We start from the raw sequence: 22,731 nt of genomic DNA, 5'->3' as shown, positions 1-22,731 counted from the left end.
CTGGAGTGCAGTGGCGCGATCTGGGCTCACTGCAAGCTCCGCCTCCCGGGTTCATGCCATTCTCCTGCCTCAGCCTCCCCAGTAGCTGGCACTACAGGCGCGCACCACCACGCCCGGCTAATTTTTTTGTATTTGCGGTAGAGACGTGGTTTCACAGTGTTAGCCAGGATTGGTCTCCATCTCCTGACCTCGTGATCCGCCTGCCTTGGCTTCCCAAAGTGCTGGGATTGATTACAGGCGTGAGCCACCGCATCCGGCCAGTCTTGTAGCTTTAAAAAAAATTTTTTTTCCAGTGGATTCTTTAGAATCTGACAGGTAATATTACTTAATAAAGAGAGTTTTACTTTTTTCCCCAACCTAATGTCTTTCTAGTCTTTTTGTATGGAGAGGGAATAGGGACTGGATAGAACCTCCATGACAACATTGAATAGAAATGATGAGAGGATGTTCTCGACTTGCTCCTGATTTAAGGAGAAAAGTATTCTGTCTTTCACCATCAAGTATGTTGGCTGTGAGATTTTTATCGATGCCTTTCACTAAGTTGAGGAAGTTGCCTTCTATTTCTAGTTTTCTGAGTTTTCATCACGAATGGGTGCTGAATTTTGTCAAATGTTCTTTCCTGTGGCTATTTAGTTATCATAATAATAAGGATTTTATTGTTTCTTCTATTAGTATGGTATAATACTTCGATTTTTTGATGTTAAACGAAGCTTACAGTCCTAGGATATGACCCATTTGGTCCTGGTGTACAAATTATTTTATCTGTTGTTGGATTCAGTTTCCTAATACTGTGTTTTAAGGGTTTTTGCATCTATCCCCACTGGCTTTAAATACTTTTAAAGTATAGGTATTTAAAAGTGTAAATTTCCCTTCAAGCAGTGCGTTAGCTGTACACTATAAATTTTGACATGCTGTACTTTCATTTTCATTTAAAATTTTAGAACTTTCTTTGTGACTTCTTCAATACATGGGTTTTTAGAAATGTGTGATTTAATTTCTAAATATTTTGGGATTTGCAATTTTCTTTCTGTTGACTTCTAATTTAATTTAAACATGGTTGGAGAACATACTTTCTACTATTTCAACCCTTTTAAATTCAGTGAGACTTCTTTTATGAAATAGCATGTGGTTTCCCCTGGAGAATGTTCCATGTGCACTAACAAAGAGGATGCATCCTGTTGGTGGTGGGTGGTGGTGTTAGGACAATTTGGCTGACAGCATTCTTTTATATGCCTGTGATTTTCAATTGAGTCGTTCTATCAATTATAGTAGGTGTCAAAATCTCCAAACATTAAATTGTCCATTTCTCCTCTCAATTCTATCATTTTTCTCATTATTTTGGGGTCCTGTTAGGTGCATATACATAACTGTTACATCTGATACATTGGCTTTTTATACATTGGCTTTTTAAAGTATCCTCATTTCCAGTAACATTTCTTGTCTCAAAGCCCTCTGTATTAATATAGACATTCCAGCTCTCTTACAATTACTGTTTGCATGTTATATATTTTTCCATACTTTCACTTTCCAGCTATTGGTCTTTGAATCTACAGTGTGCCTCTGTGAACACCATGTAGTTCATTTTTCTTTTTAAATCCATCCTGACCATCTCTACCTTTTAACTATTTAGTCCATTCACATTTAATGAAATTATTGGCATTACTACTTATGGCTGCCATTTTGGTATTTGTTTTCCAAACGTCTATCATTTTGCTTCTCTGTCCCTTTCTGCCTTTTGTGTTAAATATTTCTTGGTGTACCATTTTGTTTTTTTAATATATTTTAAAATTGATCCTTTAGTGGTTACTCCAGGGTCTACAGTATGCATTTCAATTTATTACAATCGTCTTCAAATTAGGAATAATTAATTCTACTAAAATACAGCTTTGTCCCAATAGAGCTCCATTTCCTACCTACTCCCTTGTGTTATTAACACACACTGCACCTATACTGTAAACCCAACAGTATGGTGTTATAATTACTATATAGTCTTATGCTATTGAAAGAAAACTTGTATTGTGGTAGGCAAATATTTCCCCAAGATTTCCATTCTCTATTTAATCCAACACTGATCTTGGTACTGCTGTGAATAGACTTCGAAGGTAAAACTGACGTTACTAATTAGGGTAATTATCCTGGATTATCCAGATGGGCCCTGAGTAATCACACAGCCCCTTAAAAGCTGAAGAGGGAAGCAGAAGCATCAGAGAGATGCAGTGGAAGAGACAGTGGAGATATGAGGCAGAAGGGGAGATCACAGAGAAGTGCAAGGATTCAACCCATTGTTGCTGGTTTTGATGATGGAGGAGGGAACCATGAGCCAAGCAATGTGAGTGGCTTCTAGAAACTGACAACCACCCCTGGGCAACCTGTCTTACAACCATATGGAGCTGAATTCTGCCAACAACCTCAACGAGCTTGGAAGCCTATTCATCTCCAGCTTCCAGAAAAGAATGTTGCCCAGCCAATGCCTTCATTTTGACCTTTTAAAATATGGAGCAGAGAACCATCTTGAGCTATGTTATGCCCAGACTTCTGAATTACGAACTCTGAGATCATAAATGGGTGTTGCTTTAAGCCAGGACAGTTGTAGTAATTTATGGCAGCAATACAATCATAGTCTTTTCTATTTGTACACATATCCACCATTTCTGGTGCTCTTCATTTCATCCTGTGGATTCAGGTTACCATCTGGTGTCATTTATTTTCTGTGTGAAGGATTTAGTATTTCTTGTAAGGTAGATGTCCATAGGCAACAAATTATCTTAATATTTGTCTGGGAATGTCTTTAGTTTCACTTTTTTTCCAACTTTCAACAAAAGCTCCATATCCTCGTGATGTCTTTATTATAAAGAAAAAAAAAAATCCCTAAATCCAGCCTTCAAATTGAAGTAATTATCTTTAATGTGAGAGCAATCCTATTCACAAAGCCCCTCCCCAGAGTCAATCAAGAGTTTGGGGACCACATCTCATCATTTTCCCAGTTCTCTTGTCAAGCCAAGTTTTCACCCCCAGGAGAGTAACAAATGTGCTGACCCAAAGGCAACAGAGTTCACCTGTAGACAGGTCCATCATGCCCCCCTGGAAGACCCACACCCCTAAGCATGTGGAGAAGAGCCTCCAGGCACAAAGACACACCTGCAGACAGGAGGACACTCCCCAAACATGCTATAATATTGTAACTTGCAGTAGGCAGGGTTAGAAAACTTCTAAAGACTCTTGTAACTCAAAGGTTCTAGTTGCCATCTACAGCAGCTACATATGGCATGACTCATTCCAACATACACACTTTATTTTAAAATATGCCACTGGCACTTGGGAAAAATGTAATTTATTTGCACTGCTTCCGTTCTTCTACTGTAGTGTTAGGACTTAACATAAGCATCACTCTTCTATTTCCTATTTACATTTGGAATATTACTACAAATACAATATACAATTTAAAAAACTTATGGGGAAACGCAGCTTATGTTTTTTTCTCCTCTTTACAGGCTTCTCAGTATCATTCGACTTAAATGGAAATTTGTATGTAGATTTTCTGTACATATCTTAAAGGGCAGAGATTACACTGATAAAGCCAAAAGAATTCTGCACAAATACAATACAGAAAACAGAAAGTACAGATGATGTTATTTGGGGTACAAATATAAACAATACAGTACCATTTGAGTAACTGAGCAACATAATACCCATACTTTATAGAAATAAAACTGCAAACCTGGAGAATGCTCTGACAAATATTAAACATTATATACACAATGAGGTAAATGTACCTTGGTCTCTTGAGAGGTAATTTAAGTTTAAAGCAATTGACATTTTGAAGCATCTCCTTGACATATGAAGAAACATCAAACACCCCATTCCGCTGGCACGTGAAAAAGGGATATCAAAACATGGTTCATGATATTCAGTTCACAAACCTTTTTAAAAAATAAAAACAAATTCACTGAAGTTCCTTTTAAGTTGTAAGAAACAGGTTGAATGTTATTAACCATATTTTTAAAAGTTTACATTTACAAACAAGATTGCATAATGGGATTGAAAAGTTTAATGTACTGACAATCATCATCATATCATAATGTCCTAGAAGTCCAGCATTCTTAAGAGAGAGGGCCCATGGGTATTCCAGTAATCCAAAACAGAGACAAGAAGCTGCAGTACATGTCCAGAGATAATCCTTAGTATCTCAAAGTATCTGAGTTGGCATTTTCCGCCAAAGTATTAACAGAACCATTACTTGGAATCACTACCATTTGGAGCCAGAACACTGCCATGGTCAAGAAACAAACAGTTGACTTACGATTCTTCCAGTGCAAGAATAAAAATAAGCTTTGGATAACATGTCTAATGGGATAGTGATTTTGTTGTGCACTTTAATGATCTCTTTGCCATCTTGTTTTACGAAACAGCCTGTATCTGATAGTTCTCAGACACAGAAAAAAAAGGTAACTCAAGCATGGACTACAAAATCGCCAAGTGACCACTTACATTTTATAATAAGAAGTGAAATCTGGGATTCTTGATGGCCATGGCACTGTACAGCAACTCAAGGCACTTCTTGAGCACTATCATTATTACAGCAGAATTACAGGCTCAGCTCTTCAGACCTTACCCTGTCTTACAGGGGATACAATTGGCCACTGTTTCTGGCACAACTCCCACTGCAGCAGCCACCTTACTGCCATCCCACTCCTCATCCATGGCTAAAGTCAAAGCAGGGGCATCCGAAGCCTCATCTGCTCAATCTCCAAACTTAGAGATCCCTCCCTGCCACCTCTAATGACTAAAGGAAATGGAAATATGTCCCACAACTTCCATCAGCCATTTTACTCTAGGTCTCCAAAGCTGCTCTTCAGTCAAAAGGCTGTGGGGGAGGCAATGGTCTCTGTGTCAGGGACCAGCAAGCCGGAGAGCAGGCTGCAAGAAACAGTTGGAGACAGAAAGGATGGACCAGGGATGTCTATGCCCCACTAATTCATATTTCCCCCATCCCCATTCCCATTCCTCCTGGCTATTGACAAAATGAATGTGCACACACAATTTACCAGAAGATGTTTTAGCCAAGTTGAATCTTGGAAGGTGAGCATCCTAGGATGGGCAGTATAAGCGACTGTGTTTTTAAATGACAAAATTATTACTCTAATCAAATTTATCTGCAGTTATCGACAGTAATCATGATCCATCCCACCTTTTAAGTTACCTTCATTTTCAATATTAGCCAATTGTGATTTATCAAACCATCCCTAGCCAAAAAAGGAATTAACTGCAATAATATGTAAAGTCAATTTAGAACTAAACTCCAACTTTAAAAAAATTCCCTGATTCATCAAAAGTACATTTTATCCACTTAGGTTAAGAAAAGTATAATTGTAACTCAATCTTTGATTCAGTAAAAAATATCTTCAGCAAAAGTGGATAACCTTACATGAAAGTGAGAAATCATGTATTACAACTTTAAATCAGACAACTTTTGGTATATTCTTAAAATTATATAAAAATAGTTTTAGTGATAAAATGCATTGGTCCCCTGGATTTCACAAAGCAGATCTGGTAGGCTTAGAAATGGCCCCCCCCCCAAAAAAAAACCCACAAAAAAAGTACCTGATCACAGAATTAGAGATTATTATTAAACAAGTAATATAACACAACTATAAAAACAAACCTCTCAAACTCATTCATTTGCTTCAATGAAATATGGTAACTACAGAAAAAACTCAACTTTGTAGTCAAAATAGTAATCTCTAAGCATTTTTCCCATGTTTTTAAACACATGAAATTGATACTAAATTCCTATGTAATATGTCACTCATTCTAAAATTACTTTGGTTTTAAGACCAAATAGTCTTTCAAATTTATTCTACATATAAGAGATAAGACATTATCAGAATGCAACTCATTCAGTGTAAATGGCCACTTTCTCTTCCTGACCAAAATACTGTATCGGTTATTCTGACCCTGTATTGGGGAACTGATAGCACTATAAAGTCGAAGTCTTGCCTCACAGGTATGATAGTTTTTCCTCCCCTCAGAATTAAGATCACAGTGATAAAAGGACTTCAAAAACTGTAAAAGCTCTGCAGAGACTTCACAGCATTAGAATTAAAAACCAGTTATTATAAGCTAGTTTCAACTTAATGTGAGAAGACCATGACAAGTTTGCTTTCAATATTTGACCAAAAACATCTGTAAATGGAGAAGAACCTATACTCAGAATGTTCTTTAGCTACCACCTCTCCCAAATATCAAGGGTGCACTGAATGCATTACATAAATTACATGTAAAGTAAGCAGTTGCAATGTACGCACACATAAGGAAACACTGAATTAAAAGCTGCCTTCCTCAAAGTGTAGTGAGACCTCAAAACCACACTAGCTCTAACCTCAGTTACAAAGACAGAGGATCCACCGAACGTTTACTCCTACATACATAACAAATGTGACTCTCTTGCACATCTGTTATCTATTCAAATTATTAACTACCTTCGCCTTCCTAGAAAAAGGCCTATTATTTAACATTAACCATATTCTAATTTTAAATGTAATTCATTTCTTAAAAAAATAACACTGTCTTTGAACAGATAAAGAAAAAAATGGCTTACAGAATACCACATAACTTTTCACAAGCAGCTAGACAAACTTTCCCTTTTAGAAAAATTAGTCTGTATGCTACAAATATTAAAGTACTGTAAGTATCTAGAGTGCCACTTGATTTTTTAAAAGTATACTTAGACAACACAATTAAAATGCAAAAGCTTGATGTGAGCATATTCAAACATGACCATGCTAACAATTTACTAATTAATGCCACTTCATTTCTTTAGTGGCTTAAGCACATTTTGGTAGGAGAAAGGCATTTTCAAAATAGAATACCAAATGACATACCACAAAAACCCTTCCAAAAAACAAAATAGAGAAAGTTTGGGTTACCCAGATAAATAAGCTTTTTGAATTCAAACACTATAGGTTTTTAACATAGAGACTTTCAGCAATTCTACTCATTTCCATTAGAAAGACACAGAAGTGGCACTTACTGGTATAGTACAATCCCATTTTGAAGGCATGTAATGTTCTGAATAAGTGAAAGAACAATAATAGTATACAAAATACAATTGCATAAATTATGTTCCTCACTACTATATGAGGTCATTTTTAGACTCAAGATAAGAGTTTTATAAGTGTTAGTTTTAAGATCCTGAAAAACTATAGAACAGTACATTCAAAGTCTGAATCAAGGAAACTCTAGTGGTTCAGAATCCTCTGAGAATGTACTAACCAGGAGCAAATCACTTTCTTTAATAATAAGAAATGTTTCATTATAACTCAGCAATCCAACTCCTTTGCCCTTAAAGATGATCTCCAGCACAGCAGAGTTACCTAAAGTTAAGACCAGCAATCATCTTTTTAAAAAACAAGTTTTGTTAATAAAAAATAAAGGTAGACTACACAACATTTTGTAACTGTCCTGGGAAAGAAGCGTTCATAGTGCACAGAAAGGACCCACACGGCTGTTTCCTGGGTCCAAAGAAATCCTGGGAAGTTTTTAATTGACTTTATTACACTGCTGCAAAAGGAAGCAACATCCTTCTGTTCCCTCTCAGTGAGGTAGAACAATTGACCTCCCAAATTAAAACCCAGGAGCAGATCTGAAGAAAAAAGTAGAGTTCAGGCAAAGTCGTAGAATTACATTTTGATGCCTTCCTGTTGACTGAGTTGTGATAATGTTTTCTTAATCCGCAATGCTGTAAGCCTAGCTGCTCCGTTGGCATACCAACATTCTCTCATAATTTTAGCCATTACTCTCAAGGCCTACAAGAAAATATAATTAAAAAAAAAAATTAATGCATGCACCATTTTCCATTGGTCTGGATAAGAATTTTTACCTGTAAATTTTCTTTTTAAATGACATATACACTTTGTTGTTGTTGTTAAGCATTGTTTGTAATAGCAAATGAGTAGAAATTTCACAAATTTCCATCAATAAGGTACTGGTGCCAGTGCTGGAAAGCAGGTAGACAAAGAGTAACTCACTTAGCAAACCTGAAGAGGTCGAATCCTAAACCAGAGCTGGGCAAAGCAAAGAAGAAATCTGACCTCACACTGAAATTTTAAGTTTGTACTTTGAAGTATCCAGATCAAATTTTTCTTTTTTTTTTTTTGACACAGGGTCTCACTCTGCCGCCCAAAGTGGAATGCAATGGCATGCCCTCAGCTCACTACAGCCTCGACCTCCCAGGCTCCAACAATCCTCCCACCTCAGCCTCCAGAGTAGATCAAATTTCTAAAAGACAAAATCTAGCAGCACTCTCATTTGTTAAAGTATGTCACATGCAAATTCCTTGAGCATGCTGAAATACATTTTATTTGGGCCTGTAGATGTGATTTTGTTGGAGGTAGCAAGCTCTCTTGATTATCAGAGGTTCTGCTGAGTCCTATAATAGTTTAAGATGTAAAACCAACTACTGAACTGAACAGCTTTTTATAGCCTTTTTAAGCTACAAACCTTCAAACCGGGAGGAATATGCCCTGCTTCACCAATATTATAATAGTAACAGCTAGCAACTAAGGAGAGGTTAAATAAAATTCATCTTACGAATCTTTAAATTTACAATTACAAAAACATTTCTAAAACTTTTTGTTAGAGCTGAGGTTGAGAAGCTCAGACACTGCTGGGAAAAAAGCATTTTCCCTAAATTCCTGGTTAATGGTCATCTGGGCAATCAGATGAATAAAATGGAAAATCACTTGAAACAACTTTGTAATCACCTTATCTGAGTTCCTCACCTTACAAAGGGATATTAAGGTTCAGAGAACTAAAGTGATTTGTTCCAAGTCAGACCCTTGAAATGGTAGTCAGGCTGGTCTAGAATACAGGTCTCCTCATTCCTGTCCAGCAACTGTCTATTATTCTGGGTTGCCCTGGCTGAAGGGAGGCATTCATTTAAAAAGTATGTGCTTTAGTTCGCCTGACAGACCTAAACTATGTTCTGATACACTAAAGGCCACTGCAAATGTTCTATGGCCCTTTCAATGTGCTTACAATTGAATATGAAAACCAAATTATTCTGTTTTTACACATTGGTTTGACTGCTATGAAAAAGAAACTTCTTAAAGAAAAGTTTTCCTTAAAGAAAAGTAGCAAACTTTTGCTTACTAAGCAGAAGTTTAGAAAATTGCCTAATATCAAAAAGAAATACTCACTTCGCAGCTCTGCCATCTGTTTGGGATATTTGGCCTTAACTTCTGTTCACAAACAACTTTTCTCATTTCTTCCACTGATGGGTCAGAAGGTACAAGATCATAATAAGGCAGCTGGTAATCTTCATGAATTCCTGTATCAGTTTAAAAAAAAATAATTTTGACGAATGTATTCAGCGAATGCCAAGGCATTAAAAAGATCACCTGAAAGGCCTATTACAGTGTCTTATTACTAAAGTAGGTAGGTGGAACAGAGATTACAGCTTTCTCTATCTCATCCAAATCGGTATCAACAAGTCACTTCCCTGAGTTGATAATCTGCCCACACCTTGAAACTAAGTATTGCCATGAGATCAATAACACCTATTTGAAATGACAGTAAACTGTGAGCTGTGACCACCAGACTGACATTTTCCCCTAGAACCCTATTGTGCAGCAAATGAGATTCTATTCTGTAAGTGCACAGGCTCTCACTTGTACAGGGATATATAGATCCTATCAGTGAGACACAAATCCTATGAGGCAAGTTTAAGGTGCAAGTCCCTTTCTCTACTTGCATCTGTCAATAATATATCCTATTTACTACAATACAGAGAAATACTCTGTCCCTCACTGCTTCAAACACCTAAGGCACTAAGGTCTCAGCGAAGCCTAGGTCCCCAAGCCTAAGAGACTGTTTCCTGAGTAAACATTATAAGTACTCCATCTAAAACGCTAGAAGTTAAGACAAACTAACTCTAGAAAACAACACAATGGTAACGTAATTGTATTCTGTGTACGTAATCTATAACTATCAAGTTGGAGAAAATAACCACAATGCCAAAGAAAAAAAATAAATTTGACACCCAGGTACATGCTAGAAACAGCTTCCTAGGTGAGCCTCTCAAGCAGCTGTCCATTCTAAAGAACTATATTCCAGTATAACAAGGGTTTGGGTTCTGATGAGTCTCAAGATTCAAATGGAAACAGGAAGAGAATACGCTAGGCTAGAGCTGTGCATGTGCACACCATGGCACTGTCCCCTCCCAAAGGTTTCATCTCCTTTGTTTTCTCTGGCACTCGGTGATGTCCTGTTTCAGATAATGGATTGTGCATAATTTCATTCAATAAAAAAAGAAGACAATTCTCGAACAACTTCTTCTGCTCATGACAAACTGTTGGGGGAGAGGGGAGCAATTTACCACCAATGGAACATCGTCGAGCAATTTCCCAGAATACTAAGCCCATTGCATAGATGTCAGCACGTTTGAAGGATTCAAAATGTTTCATATTTATGGAATCATCGAGAACTTCAGGGGCCATGTACCTAAAAAAAATTTGCAAAAATAACTTTGAAAATCATCCCCTTACTGCCACATTTTGATGAACATCCTTTCAGACATTTCTCTGTACACAGACATATGCACAAAATATTACATAACAAATATTAGACTCAAGAAAAATATTAAATATCCACACTGGTTTGCACATTAATGATGTCAACTAAATCCCACAAAACGCTAAAATAGCAGTTTCACGCTATCTGCCTCATGATCTTGGTTTCCAGTGAAAGACATATGCAACTATTGTGACTGTTAAAGGTGTCCCAATGTACACCACCTATACATGTACTAGGTAGAAACCATGCATTTTAATCTAGAAGTCTTCTCACTGAGGATGAAAGGAAGGGCAGGAATATACTCTAGGGGAAAAAATAATAGACACAGAAGAATGCCAGTCCTCATACTGAAGCTTCAAAAACCTATGAAAATTATGGGTCAAGACCCACAGAGACCTGCAGCAACCACTGTCAAGGACCCCTTAGCTGGCTGAGAGTTCAGAGTCCCCAGGGAATCCAGAAATCTCAAAATTACACATAAAATTTGAATAGACTAATGCTGCTGGCTCTCCGGCTCTCTCCAAGGCCAAGGAAGTAGTTTGAAGAAATGCTGTGACAGCAAGTGATAAGGGCTTTGGGTCAGAAACGCCCAGGTTCAAATCTCAGCTCTTCGGCTTATCATCCACATGAAGCTGACCATATTATTTAACCTCCTCAAGGTGGTTTCCTCGTCTGTGAATTAAGGGTAACAACACCTACCTAATTAAGTTCTTTTGAAGACTCATGGACTCAACAAATATCTACTGAGGATCTACCATGTATTAGGCACTGTGATGGATGCTGGGAATACAAGGCTGCTCTCAAGCAGCTTGCACCTAATAGAATATACAGGCAAATAAATAAACAGTTACTACATAATGCGTAAGTGCCTCAACGGTCCCAGTTTAGTGTGCTATGACAGCCCCTGGCAGGGACTCCTAAGAGTCTTGAGAACTAGAAAAAACTTCCTACAGGAAAGGTGGGTACGAGGCTGAGAAACAGTAGGGTAAAATACGCTCCAGGAGACAGCATGTGCAAAAGTTCTAAGAAAGCAAGAAAGGCATATTTTCAGGAACTGAAATATGAAAATAGCAGGGCTAGCTATAGCACAGTATTTGAGAAGGGATTAAATGAGGTAATACAAGTAAAAGACCTATCAGACGATTGGCACATAGTAGGTGCTCTATAAATGTTGGTTACTACTGTAATTATAATTAACATGCCTACTGATATTTTCTGGAAGGGCAACCTTTCATCAGCAGGCATCTTTTTAAGTCAGGTAACTTTGGCTTCAGAGCAGGCAAGACCATGAGATCTTCTTGCCTGTTGGCAATCTAATAAAGTATAAGTTTAAGCTGAGTTTCAGCAATGGTATGTATATATGAAAGAGAAGGGAAAAAAGGTGATTTCAGAAGATATTAAAAATAGTTGTTCAAAAGTATACCTTTTTGTTCCCACTCTGTGGTTTGGAGCAATATCAATGGTATCTGTGGCTGAATCGTGTCTTACTGCCAGTCCTAAGTCTGCAATACAGCAAGTTCCATTCTTCTTTACCAAGATATTCTTTGATTTCAAATCTCTGTGAGCAATGGCTGGCTTTCCTAAAGAATCAAAAATTAAACACGACTGCTTAAAAGGTAATACCAATCACAACCCACACCTTTAGGTTCAAAAATTTCTTCTCCTGACCCAAATTATCAAAGCATTTCAGCCCACATGACCTACAATACCTATGGCATTATTAAACTCAAGTGAATCACTACACCAAAAATCACTGAAATTGTATTCCTTTAAAGAAAATGTGGACAATAACATGCTTTAAAAGATGAACAACTCAAAGACTGGGGCAAAAAAAGTTATCGGTTTATCTGTTGGTGCCTCAAGAATTCTTTTTAAGAAACTTAGCCATAGACTGATATTCCAACAGCCCAGGAACCAAGCATGTAGATCATCACTTCCCTATCAACTGGAATGTACTCAGTATTAAGTGTATTACCTTTGAGACTAACCACTAGAAAACGCGCTCTTAAAAAATAATAATTATAATGTGGAAAACTTGGAACCTTCATATAAACTGCTGGCAGGAATGTAAAATGGTTCAGGCACTTTAAGAAAACAGTACGATAGTTCTTCAAACCATTAAATAGAATTATCATATGATACAGTAGTTCAACTCCTAGGTATATACCCAAGATAACTGAAAACATGAAACTACATAAAAGTACACAAATGTTCATTGCAGCATTAGCTACAATGGCCAGAAGAAGAAACAAACCAAATGTCCATCAACGAATGGATACATGACAAGTGGTATATCCATACACTGGAGTATTACTCAGCCATCAAAATGACTGAAGTGCTCATATATGCTACAACATAAATGAACCTTGAAAACATGCTAAGTGAAAGAAGCCAGTCACAAAAGACCACATATTGTATGATTCATTTATATAAAATGTGCAGAATAAGCAAATCTATAGACAAAAAGGAGCAGATGTTGCCTAGGGCTAAGGAGTTTGGGGGGAAAGGGGAGTGACTGCTAGTGGCTACGGGGTTTCTCTTTGGAGTGAAGATATTCTAAAATTGACTGTAGTGTTTGTTGGTTATACAACTCTGAGCATTCTAAAAACCACTGAATTTTATACTTTAAGTGGGTGAACTGTATGATGTGAATTATAACTCAATAAAACTGCTATAATCAATAATAATAATAATTACAAAGATGGAGCTGGCTAATATGTGAACTAGCACTTATGCTGTATGTAAAGTGGGGAGTGGGGGAGCCACTGGGTTGCAAGTGGACAACTGCTAGAGTAGAGAGATATGCTGGCATCTGAAATCCTACATGGCACAAAAACTATAGCATACAAATGTCATAACTAAAACTTAGTATTTAATTTTTCAGCTGTAAAACTATCTCATGCAGTCTCCTTATCTCAAGGTCAAATATAATTATTAGATGGCCAGATAATAGTTACATAGCATGCTGATGTTTACAAAGCACTTTCACATTTCATTTGATACTACATATAAAAATATATTCACTTGGACTTGAATTCTGAAACTGAGACCCTCAAAAATCATAAGATTGAATGCTACTTTTAAGAACTCAAAAAAAAAAAAAAATCACAGTTTTGTTAAAATGACAAGAGAATCTCTAAACAAATTTCCAGATTCCTAGCTCTACCTGAAATTTTGAACTGAAAGATAAAATGTTCTCATCTAAAAAATTTGTTTTAAATATCTCCAGTTAGGCCACCTACTGTTTCCTTTTTTTTTTTTTTTTTTCTGAGACAGAGTCTCACCCAGGTTGGAGCGCAGTGGCATGATGTCTGCTCACTGCAGCTTCGACCTCCCAGGCTCAGGTAATCTTCCTACCTCAGTCCCCTGAGGAGGCTGGGACTACAGGTGCATGCCACCATGCCCAACTAATTTTTTGTATGTTGGCAGAGATGGGGTTTTGTCATGTTGCCCAGACTGGCCATGAACTGAGATCAGGCGATCTGCCCACCTCAGCCTCCCAAAGTGCTGGGATTATAGGCATAAGCCACCAGGCCCGGCCTCCACTTTCTATTTTCGTAGACATTATTCATGGAAATTTAAAGCTTAAATAATAGAACTGCTTATAGAATTACCTTGGGTACCAACAATCTCCATGTGAAGATGGGCAAGACCGCTCGCTGTGGACAGAGCAAGTTTTATCATTCCTTCCACAGTAACTGTGTATCTGTTTAAGTAATCAAAAAGGGATCCATGCTCATGATAATCTGACACCAACCAGAGCTGAGTCCAAGTGCCATTGTCTGTAAAACAGAATTAACATTTCGGTTGGGCTATAGACCATTTATGATTTATATGTTCAAAGGTTATCACTTTTTACTCTCAATCCTGAGTCACACACTGCAATATAATGCCACCTTAAGTCTGTATGTATTTCCTTCACATTTTCTTCTACATTCAGTTTGTTTTATACTTTTATGTACACATTCTTTAGTTCCTCAGAGTAAGTCCCTCTTCTTGAGATAAGGCAAGGATAATTAATCCCATTTAAGAGACAAAGATGGTGACTTTCTTGAGTCTTCACAGATAATTAGTATCAGAGTTGGCTCTTAAGTGCCTAGAAAAATCTCTGGGTCGGGATGGGTGCTCAGTGGCTGTTCCTGGAAGGAGAGAAGTTAAAAAAAAGGAGGGGAACACAGAGGGAAGGAAGGAGGTGAGAAGTCTCCGGAGCCCAGTGTGGCCACAGTGGGAATGGAAGAGTACGGGACAAAACTGGAAGTGAGTTTCAATGAGAAATGACAAGCTTTAGTGACAGATTGTGTACACAGTTCACAAAGACGCAAGACAAGATGATTACGATTCCAAGGTTGCTAGCTTAGAAAAACAGAGATAGTGATACCTCTAACACATGGGGAAGCTGAAATAGGAACTGAAATGTCAGGAGAAAAGCTGGAAAAGCTGGGACTAAACTCAAACAACTAGGAACGTGGCTTCCAAAAGTTCCTCTGTAAGCCAATACACGAGTTTAAAACACGTTTTCTCATAGGAATAATGGTAAAGATACCAGCTAGGCTCCTAGGCTAGACTGGTCCACGACAGTCTAATTTAACCTAGAAGCAGCTGGAAAAACCACATATTTAACTAAGCCATGAACAAAAAAAAAAGCATTACAACATTAGGAGACAGTACAATCTAGTAAAAGATGCACGCTTAAGAGTCATTCTGACCTGGCTGGAATCCACAGCCTGCCTGTTACTGATACTTTCTTAGCCAAGGAGCCTCTGTTTCTCCTTTTATACAAGAATAACGTCTTACTTTGTAAGACTGTTAAGGTTTTAAAAAACAGAATACTAGATTCTTTAGGTAAGAAGTACATAAACTGCGCTCTTTCCCTGCTGGTTGTAAAACAAAAGAAAAAAATCCATACTGACAGTTTGAAACCGCTTCTATTTTGAAGGTATTTAGTTGAAGAAAACCAACTCTGATTAGAAGAGATTAAGAAAGGAATGGAAACTTTTCAGAAGATTCTGAAGGAGATTTCTGGGTACATTTAAAAGGACTTAGTATTAATTTGTTCTTCATGAACTTTATAAACTGATTCTGTCCAAACTCACACCCTGGTTTTTCCTTGATATAGGCACATCACTAGCTTATTTGCGTGCCTCTTAACCGTTACTGAATTTTGAAAAGCTCACCAATACAAGAAACAAAGTGGAAGGCAGGCAGATGGAAGAAAGCGAAATCGCAGGTTACGGACAAGGCAGAAGGAAGGTTATATATAAGGGGCCATACATATAAAGGGCTGCCGGGGTGGAATTAACTAAATCAGAAGATAAAGGAACTGGGGTGGAGGGACTAGGCTCAGAGAAAGTACATTAACTGCTGACAAAGAAGAAAGAAGGGGAGTAGGGAAGAGCCAGTAAGGTTGGCTAGTTCCCATGGTGACCACCAGATGACAGCATCAGCTTGGTTAGAAGTTCAGGGCACAAACTCACCAACATTTTGTGCTGCTGTATTTGTAACTTGGAATGTGACAAAATCCAGACCCCGGTTCCCGGTTGAGGTTTAAGCTTTCAAATGGAGATTTGAGACTTGCCAACATGGTAGAGTTTGAAACCATGAATGTGGCTATGTTCTTAAGGAAGAAATTACCACTTACAGAATCAGTACCTTCATATGAACCAGTGAGAAGAGTAAGAGTTGAGAAAACAAAGACAACTATGAAGAAATAAAAGGAACAAAGAAAGTCTAGGGTCACCAAACATAGTAAATAAAGAAAAGGTTGTTTTAAGAGTTGGAGGAGGAAATAAATGGTGTTAGAGGCAGAAACAAAAATGAGAACTAAGGATTTGGTCAGACTGATTGCTATTTTTGTTTTTTGTTTTGTTTTCTGAGACAGAGTCTCTCTCTGTCACCCAGGCTGGAGTGCAGTGGTGCGATCTCGGCTCACTGCAACCTCCACCTCCCGGGTTCAAGCGATTCTGTGCCTTAGCCTCCTCAGTAGCTGGTATTACAGGCACCTACCACCACGCCTGGCTAATTTTTTTGTATTTTTAGTAGAGATGGAGTTTCATCATCTTGGCCAGGCTGGTCTTGAACTCTTGACCTCGTGATCCACCTACCTTGGCTTCCCAAAGTGCTGGGATCACAAGTGTGAGCCACTGTGCCCGGTCTGTTTTTTTTTTTTTTTTTAACTTAAAGGGTATTGCACTGTCAGGTGCCACTGATAATTGCTACCTACATCCATCATATACATCACTGCCCCTGTCTTAATCAAACATTATACACCTCCACATATGATGCAACAGGATGTATATAATATCCTTAGTATGTATTTTGAGAAAACCAATAAAACTGCAATTAGGTTTAGCTTCTAAATCTAACTACCAGTTTTTACAAAAGATAGAAAAACAAGTTAAGAGACACTATGGAAATTCAATTAGCAAAATCCAGAATGTGATAGGCCTTTCAGGACAAACAATCCAATTTCTTCAACAAATAAACTGCAAGAGGAGAAAAAAGATGAAGGGGGAAACCTAAAGATTTTAAGACACATAAGAGAAATATCAACTAAAGGCAATATGTGGACTTAGAATCATAATTTGAATAAATTTTTTTTTTAATAGGAGACAATTATAGAATTTGAACCTAACTGGGTATTTGATAACATTTTAAAAATTGACAATGGTAGTGTAGTTGTTTCATAAAAACATTTCCTCATCATTTGAAGATACAAATTACATTTTATAAGCGTTTACGGATGAAAACATGTTGTCTGGGACTAGCTTCGAATTAACACAATTAGGGCAGAGTAGGTGGGATGAGACATCAATTATGATTGGCAGTGACCTGACAACCGTTGAAGCTGGACAATGAGGAATCACTGTAACTACTTTGGCTTTTCTACATATTGGAAATGTTCTACAAATAAAAGTTAAAAAAAAAAAAAAAAGCAGTATATGCTTGTAAATAAATTTGAAAACCCAGAGAAGCTAAAAGAAATATCATAAAAATCACTCATAATTACCTACTGAGGTTAAACACTGTTAACATTTGAATAAATAAATATTGCTGAAGTAAATGGAAGGTGAGAGAAGGAAAAAGATGACTACAGGTCTGGCCAAGCTAAGAGACAATGACAGCATTTTTTTTTTTTTAAAACAGGAAAGCTTGGAAATATATTTGATTTAAGGGTAGGGATGATAAGAGTGGAGCTGAAACACAAGTCTCTGACAGAGGCAGTAAAAATAGGAATCATGGGGGCTGGGTGTGGTGGCTCACACCTGTCATCCCAGCACTTTGCGAAGGTGAGGTGGGTGGATCACGAGGTCAAGAGATGGAGACCATCCTGGCCAACATGGTGAAACCTCATCTCTACTAAAAATACAAACATTAGCTGGGCATGATGGTGCGCACCTGTAGTCCCAGCTACTCAGGAGGCTGCGGCAGGATAACCACTTGAACCCATGAGGCGGAGGCTGCAGTGAGCTGAGATTGCGCCACTGCACTCCAGCCTGGCTACAGAGCGAGACTCCATCTCAAAAAAACAAAACAAAACACAACAAAAAGTAGGAATCGTGGGCATAACGGTATTAATGGAAGCTAAGAAAGTGGCAGCAGCACAGTCTAAGGTCACTGCTTGCAGTCCTCACTCATTCTGACTCCCCACTGACAGGCTTCCTTCCTTCTTCAGCATCTGACCTGATGCTGCCCCTCAGGCAAAAGCATTACAGGCAAAAAAGCGTCTGCACGGTTACCAATGGCAGGGTGGTTGAAGAAACAATTTCTCTCTTTAATTGAGTTTGCCAAAAGATTCATCTGTTTAGCCCTTGGCAACTCAGGACACCGACAAGTTATTTTTACTCTCCCCATAAATAAGTTCGATAGTCTATATTGAAACACTCTACTGGTCAGGAAGAGATTAAAAGGAAACGGCTATCTAAGCCCTATTCTCAAAATTTTGAGCAGGTTTATATATCTTTTCCATATCATGACTACTCTTAATAACTAACTGCCCTAAACTAAACCAACAAAGTATATGGCTTTTTAAAATAGCTCTTTTACATTTTATAAAACAATAAGAGATTTTAGGAATGTTATCAAGAGTCAAGAAAATCTTTAAGAAGTTCCTAGTTCTAAAAGTTACTAATATATTGTATTTGACTTAACGGGTCTAATCTACATGACAGACATCTATTTCTCATCTACTTTGATGATGGTTAGTCACCATATCTGAAAAGACTTCAAGAGATCTTGTTATATATAACATAAGGAAAAGCAAATGTTACAGACCTTTATTGTCTGCTGCTATAAATCCCAGGATGTTTTCATGACGTAACATCACAGTTTGATAAATCTCTGCCTCACGGAACCATGAACGTTCTTCTCTAGAAGAGAATATCTTAACAGCAACTTCTTCTCCCCGCCACTTTCCTCGCCACACTTCTCCAAATCGACCTTTGCCAATGCTTTCTTGTAACACAATAGTTCTCGCAATTGTTCTCTGAACAAGCAATGGTAAACCTAAAGGTAAAAATAAATAGTACTCAACACAATCAACAATATTACATGTTTCAAACATCATGATAGGCACTAACAAGTGACCCAGAAAGCTGACACTTCAAGCTATCCCTTTAGGAACTTATCTCACTGGGGAGATATGTATTTTATTTGCAATAAAATAACTAATTAAAAAAGGAAAGTAAGATAATAAATATAATAAAAGAATCCAGAAACTCCTGCTAGAGGGTCAAGGTAGGCTTTGTAAAAGTCAGTTGAATTTTGACTATCCCTTAAGTATGGTGGTTAGGCAGGAAGAATGTACAGGCAAAGGTAGAGGGAAATGAATGACACATGTTTAGGGAAGCAGCCTGGGCAATCAGAGAGAGGATGTATGGGGCAAAGCAGTGAAAGAGAAAGTAAGCTGTCACCAGAAGATGAAGAGTACTGAATACCAAGCTCAAGATAACCAATGAGAGCTTTAGGTAAAAGAACCTCTAAATGATTTCTGAGAAAAAGGGCCATGGCTGGAAGCAAGATAATTTTAAAATCTTATTTTAGAAAGATGAAACTAGTAACTGTTTCACTGATGGGAGGAAAAAAGGATGTGAACACAGAAACACAGAAGTAAATTCTGGCTTTTTAATAAACCAGTAAGAATCACCACAGAAGCTATTTCAATGAAAGCAATTTACTTGCTAACAACTGGCTGCATAGGCAACACTAGTATCTTGAAGAACAAGGCTAAGTAACTTACCTTGGTAATGGAGCACTGTTTTTCCACTAATTGAACTTGGCTTTCTCCAAAATATGTATTTTTAAGTATTGCCATACTTATTTCATTTAAAAGGGTTTACTAACTTACCTGCAACATTTAAGTGTCACTATATGTGAGACAGTAACTTAATATCCTATCCCCCATCTGGTAAGTGTCATTTTAAATTACACTGACACTAACAAAGAAAATGCCAGTGTACATCATGTTCCTCACTAGTATCTTATTTATACAATCTATGTATACATAAATTGGTGTCATTTATAATCTATACTCAAAGCTACTTGCTAGATCAAATTAACCCAATGACAGTAAATGAAATTATCTGCTCTCTTTGGTTCCCTGATGTGAAATGCTTATAAATCCAAACGTTAAATATTTAAAGCGATCAGCTCTTCTTCTTAAGTGTCTCAAATGGGTCCATTCTTCCTCTTGCTCTACCCTCCCCACCTCCTATAAAGTAGTTAGCAGTCTAACTATAAATAACTGTTTGTGTTTACAAGGAGGCTGTCAGTGAGAAACAGATCTGTCCGAAATCCTTATTTAAATCATAAAGCTCTTTCACACTATGAATAATCAATTCTAATTATGTCGTTTAGTGTAGACACTAATTTATTACATTTTATGAAGCCTTGTAGAGGGCCACACCACAGACTTAAAAGTACATTTAAGAGTTAATTTCAGGAGACTAATCTGGAAATTGCAAAGGCAAGTAATAAAAAAGAAAAAGGAATCACAAACACGAATTCTGAAAACACCTGACAGGTTCAGGACTTGTGTAAATGGTATGGTCAAGAAAGGCCAACAGGACGAGGAAAGTTTTTGTCTTCCCCTTTATAACTGGATTCTAGATGTCAATTAAAATTAAAAAGCAAATCTTGATCCATTGTATTATCTATATTGGGTTACTTCACATGAATAGTTGAGCATTTTAAAAAAGTTAACAATTGGCCAGCACAGTGACTCACAACTCTAATCCCAGCACTTTGGGAGGCTAAGGTGGTTGGATCACTAGAGGTCAGGAGTTTGAGACCAGCCTGGCCAACATGGTGAAACCCGGTCTCCACTAAATATACAAAAATTAGCTGGGTATGGTGGTACACGCCTGTAATCCCAGCTACTCGGGAGGCTGAGGCAGGAGAACTGCTTGAACCCGGGAGGTGAAGACTGCAGAGAGCTGAGATCACCCCGCTGCACTTCAGCCTGGGCAAGAGAGTGAGACTCCGTCTCAAAAACAAACAAACAAAAAAAGTAGCAATTTTCTTCTAAAGACAAAACGGAATAGGCCTAATTTAGATCTCTATATTCTCTGCTCTACTCTTCTGTACCTTTAGTACTGTTTGAGAGAAAACTTCAAAAGGGAAACAGGGACTCCACAGCTTCACATGCAGTGAACAGGAAATAAGACCTGAACAACATGCATATATTACAAGAGCTCGTAAGCTGCACAAGCTATAACGAACACTGGCCTAGAAGACTCACTATCAAAAGCTGGCACATATGCACATGTGCACATTCACACACTTGGGGTACAGCTGCCAGAACCCAACTCTTCATTGTATTCCCTGAAGTACCCAAGTTAAAAGCACTGTCTTTAGAGGTAGAGATAGGGCCTTTCCTTAACTATGGTCCCGGTACTGAGTAATGAACACATGAATTCAGAATGTGAAACGCTTATACCTTTTCCTCAATTAACAAAAGAACTAAAACAAAGTATTATAAACACATAGTTTACTTACTCACAGGCACTACTCTCATGCCTAAGGTGGCATTAAGGATTTATAATGAATAGAAGGGAAACAGATGGCATTTTCTGCTATTATTCACCAGAAGATGGCTTCTGCCTAGATAGATTTGTAGAGAATTCAGTACACAATGAACTATGACAGGTAAAGGTGGCCTTAAACTAAGTTTTGTACAATGTAGTCAACTGATAATGTATGTTAGATTTTTCTTCCAAGTATGTTTTCAATAAGAGCAACACTTGTCATTTGGACATAACTTCACAATTTACCAAGCGCTTTCATGCCAACATTTTGTCTTGCTTGAACTCACAACAACCCAATGATGTGCACAAAGCAGACTCCATCACTTTCATTTTAAAGATGAAATAACTCAAGCATGAGACATTGGTTAACTGCCCAAAGCTACAGAGCTAGCAAGCAATGCAGACAAGTTTTTGCAGGGTAAGTCATAAAAAGAGGGAGAGAAGCTTTCAGAGAACAGAGAGCTATGGTCCCTCATGGATCTAGAAACATATATATATATATAATGGAAACAGAATTATTCCGTTCTTTTTCATGTTTATCTCTTAAAAGGTTAATGAAGATACTCTTATTCAGTAATCAACTATCACCCACCCACCAATTCCTTTAATCAATTAGGTGGGCTTATTCCACTGTGGCAAGTGGCATGAGCTGCTGTCTTTCCAGCGTGTAAGTTTAGAAACAAGACAACAGGTCTGAGGGATTAATTCCAAATGATCTGAAGCCATCCTGATTTTCTGTGACTCTGGTCCTTGATTATCACAGTCTTGAGCAGGATTACTTCTAGAATGAACAAAATCTTTTTGAAGATCTGAACTGAGAATAAATGGGAAGTCCCAGGAAAGCTCTAAAATAACCTCCGTCCACCACTCCTGCCCAAAGACTATCACACCTTCAGTACTAAGATGGCTCCATCTAAGTCCAAACTCTCATTGTCTTCCTTACACAACTGTTTCAGGAATCCCTAAGCTTGCCTTCTGATCTGAGCTCCAGTGCAAGCCTGTATGTGTCCTAGTAGTCAAAGAGAGAGTTCTCTTATTGAATACATACGGCCAAATTCTACAGAAGAATAATTCAGGTAATAAAATCAGTTTCTTCATTCTTAAATGAATGGATATGCATACATAACAATATATATTC

General features: G+C 37.7%; 1 protein-coding gene across 2 annotated transcripts in view; it reads right to left on the bottom strand.

Moving 5' to 3' along the window:
• Positions 1 to 2,771: 2,771 nt before the first annotated feature.
• The window catches only part of TGFBR1 (transforming growth factor, beta receptor 1), a 53,706-nt gene continuing 33,746 nt past the window's right edge, over positions 2,772 to 22,731 (bottom strand). For both annotated transcript variants that reach the window (XM_011993766.1, XM_011993765.1), the window contains exons 4-9: positions 18,844 to 19,074; positions 14,187 to 14,354; positions 11,996 to 12,152; positions 10,376 to 10,500; positions 9,198 to 9,328; positions 2,772 to 7,805 (exon numbers count right to left, since the gene is read on the bottom strand). In XM_011993766.1, coding sequence (XP_011849156.1) covers positions 7,680 to 7,805; positions 9,198 to 9,328; positions 10,376 to 10,500; positions 11,996 to 12,152; positions 14,187 to 14,354; positions 18,844 to 19,074 — 938 coding nt within the window. In that variant the 3' untranslated portion in view covers positions 2,772 to 7,679. The remainder of the gene's footprint in view (positions 7,806 to 9,197; positions 9,329 to 10,375; positions 10,501 to 11,995; positions 12,153 to 14,186; positions 14,355 to 18,843; positions 19,075 to 22,731) is intronic.

The sequence above is a fragment of the Mandrillus leucophaeus genome, unplaced genomic scaffold, assembly GCF_000951045.1.
Source record: "Mandrillus leucophaeus isolate KB7577 unplaced genomic scaffold, Mleu.le_1.0 Scaffold433, whole genome shotgun sequence".
In the NCBI taxonomy this organism is placed as follows: Eukaryota; Metazoa; Chordata; class Mammalia; order Primates; family Cercopithecidae; genus Mandrillus; species Mandrillus leucophaeus.
Note: the sequence above shows the minus strand (reverse complement) of the source record. Positions and strands in the feature narration are given on the sequence as shown.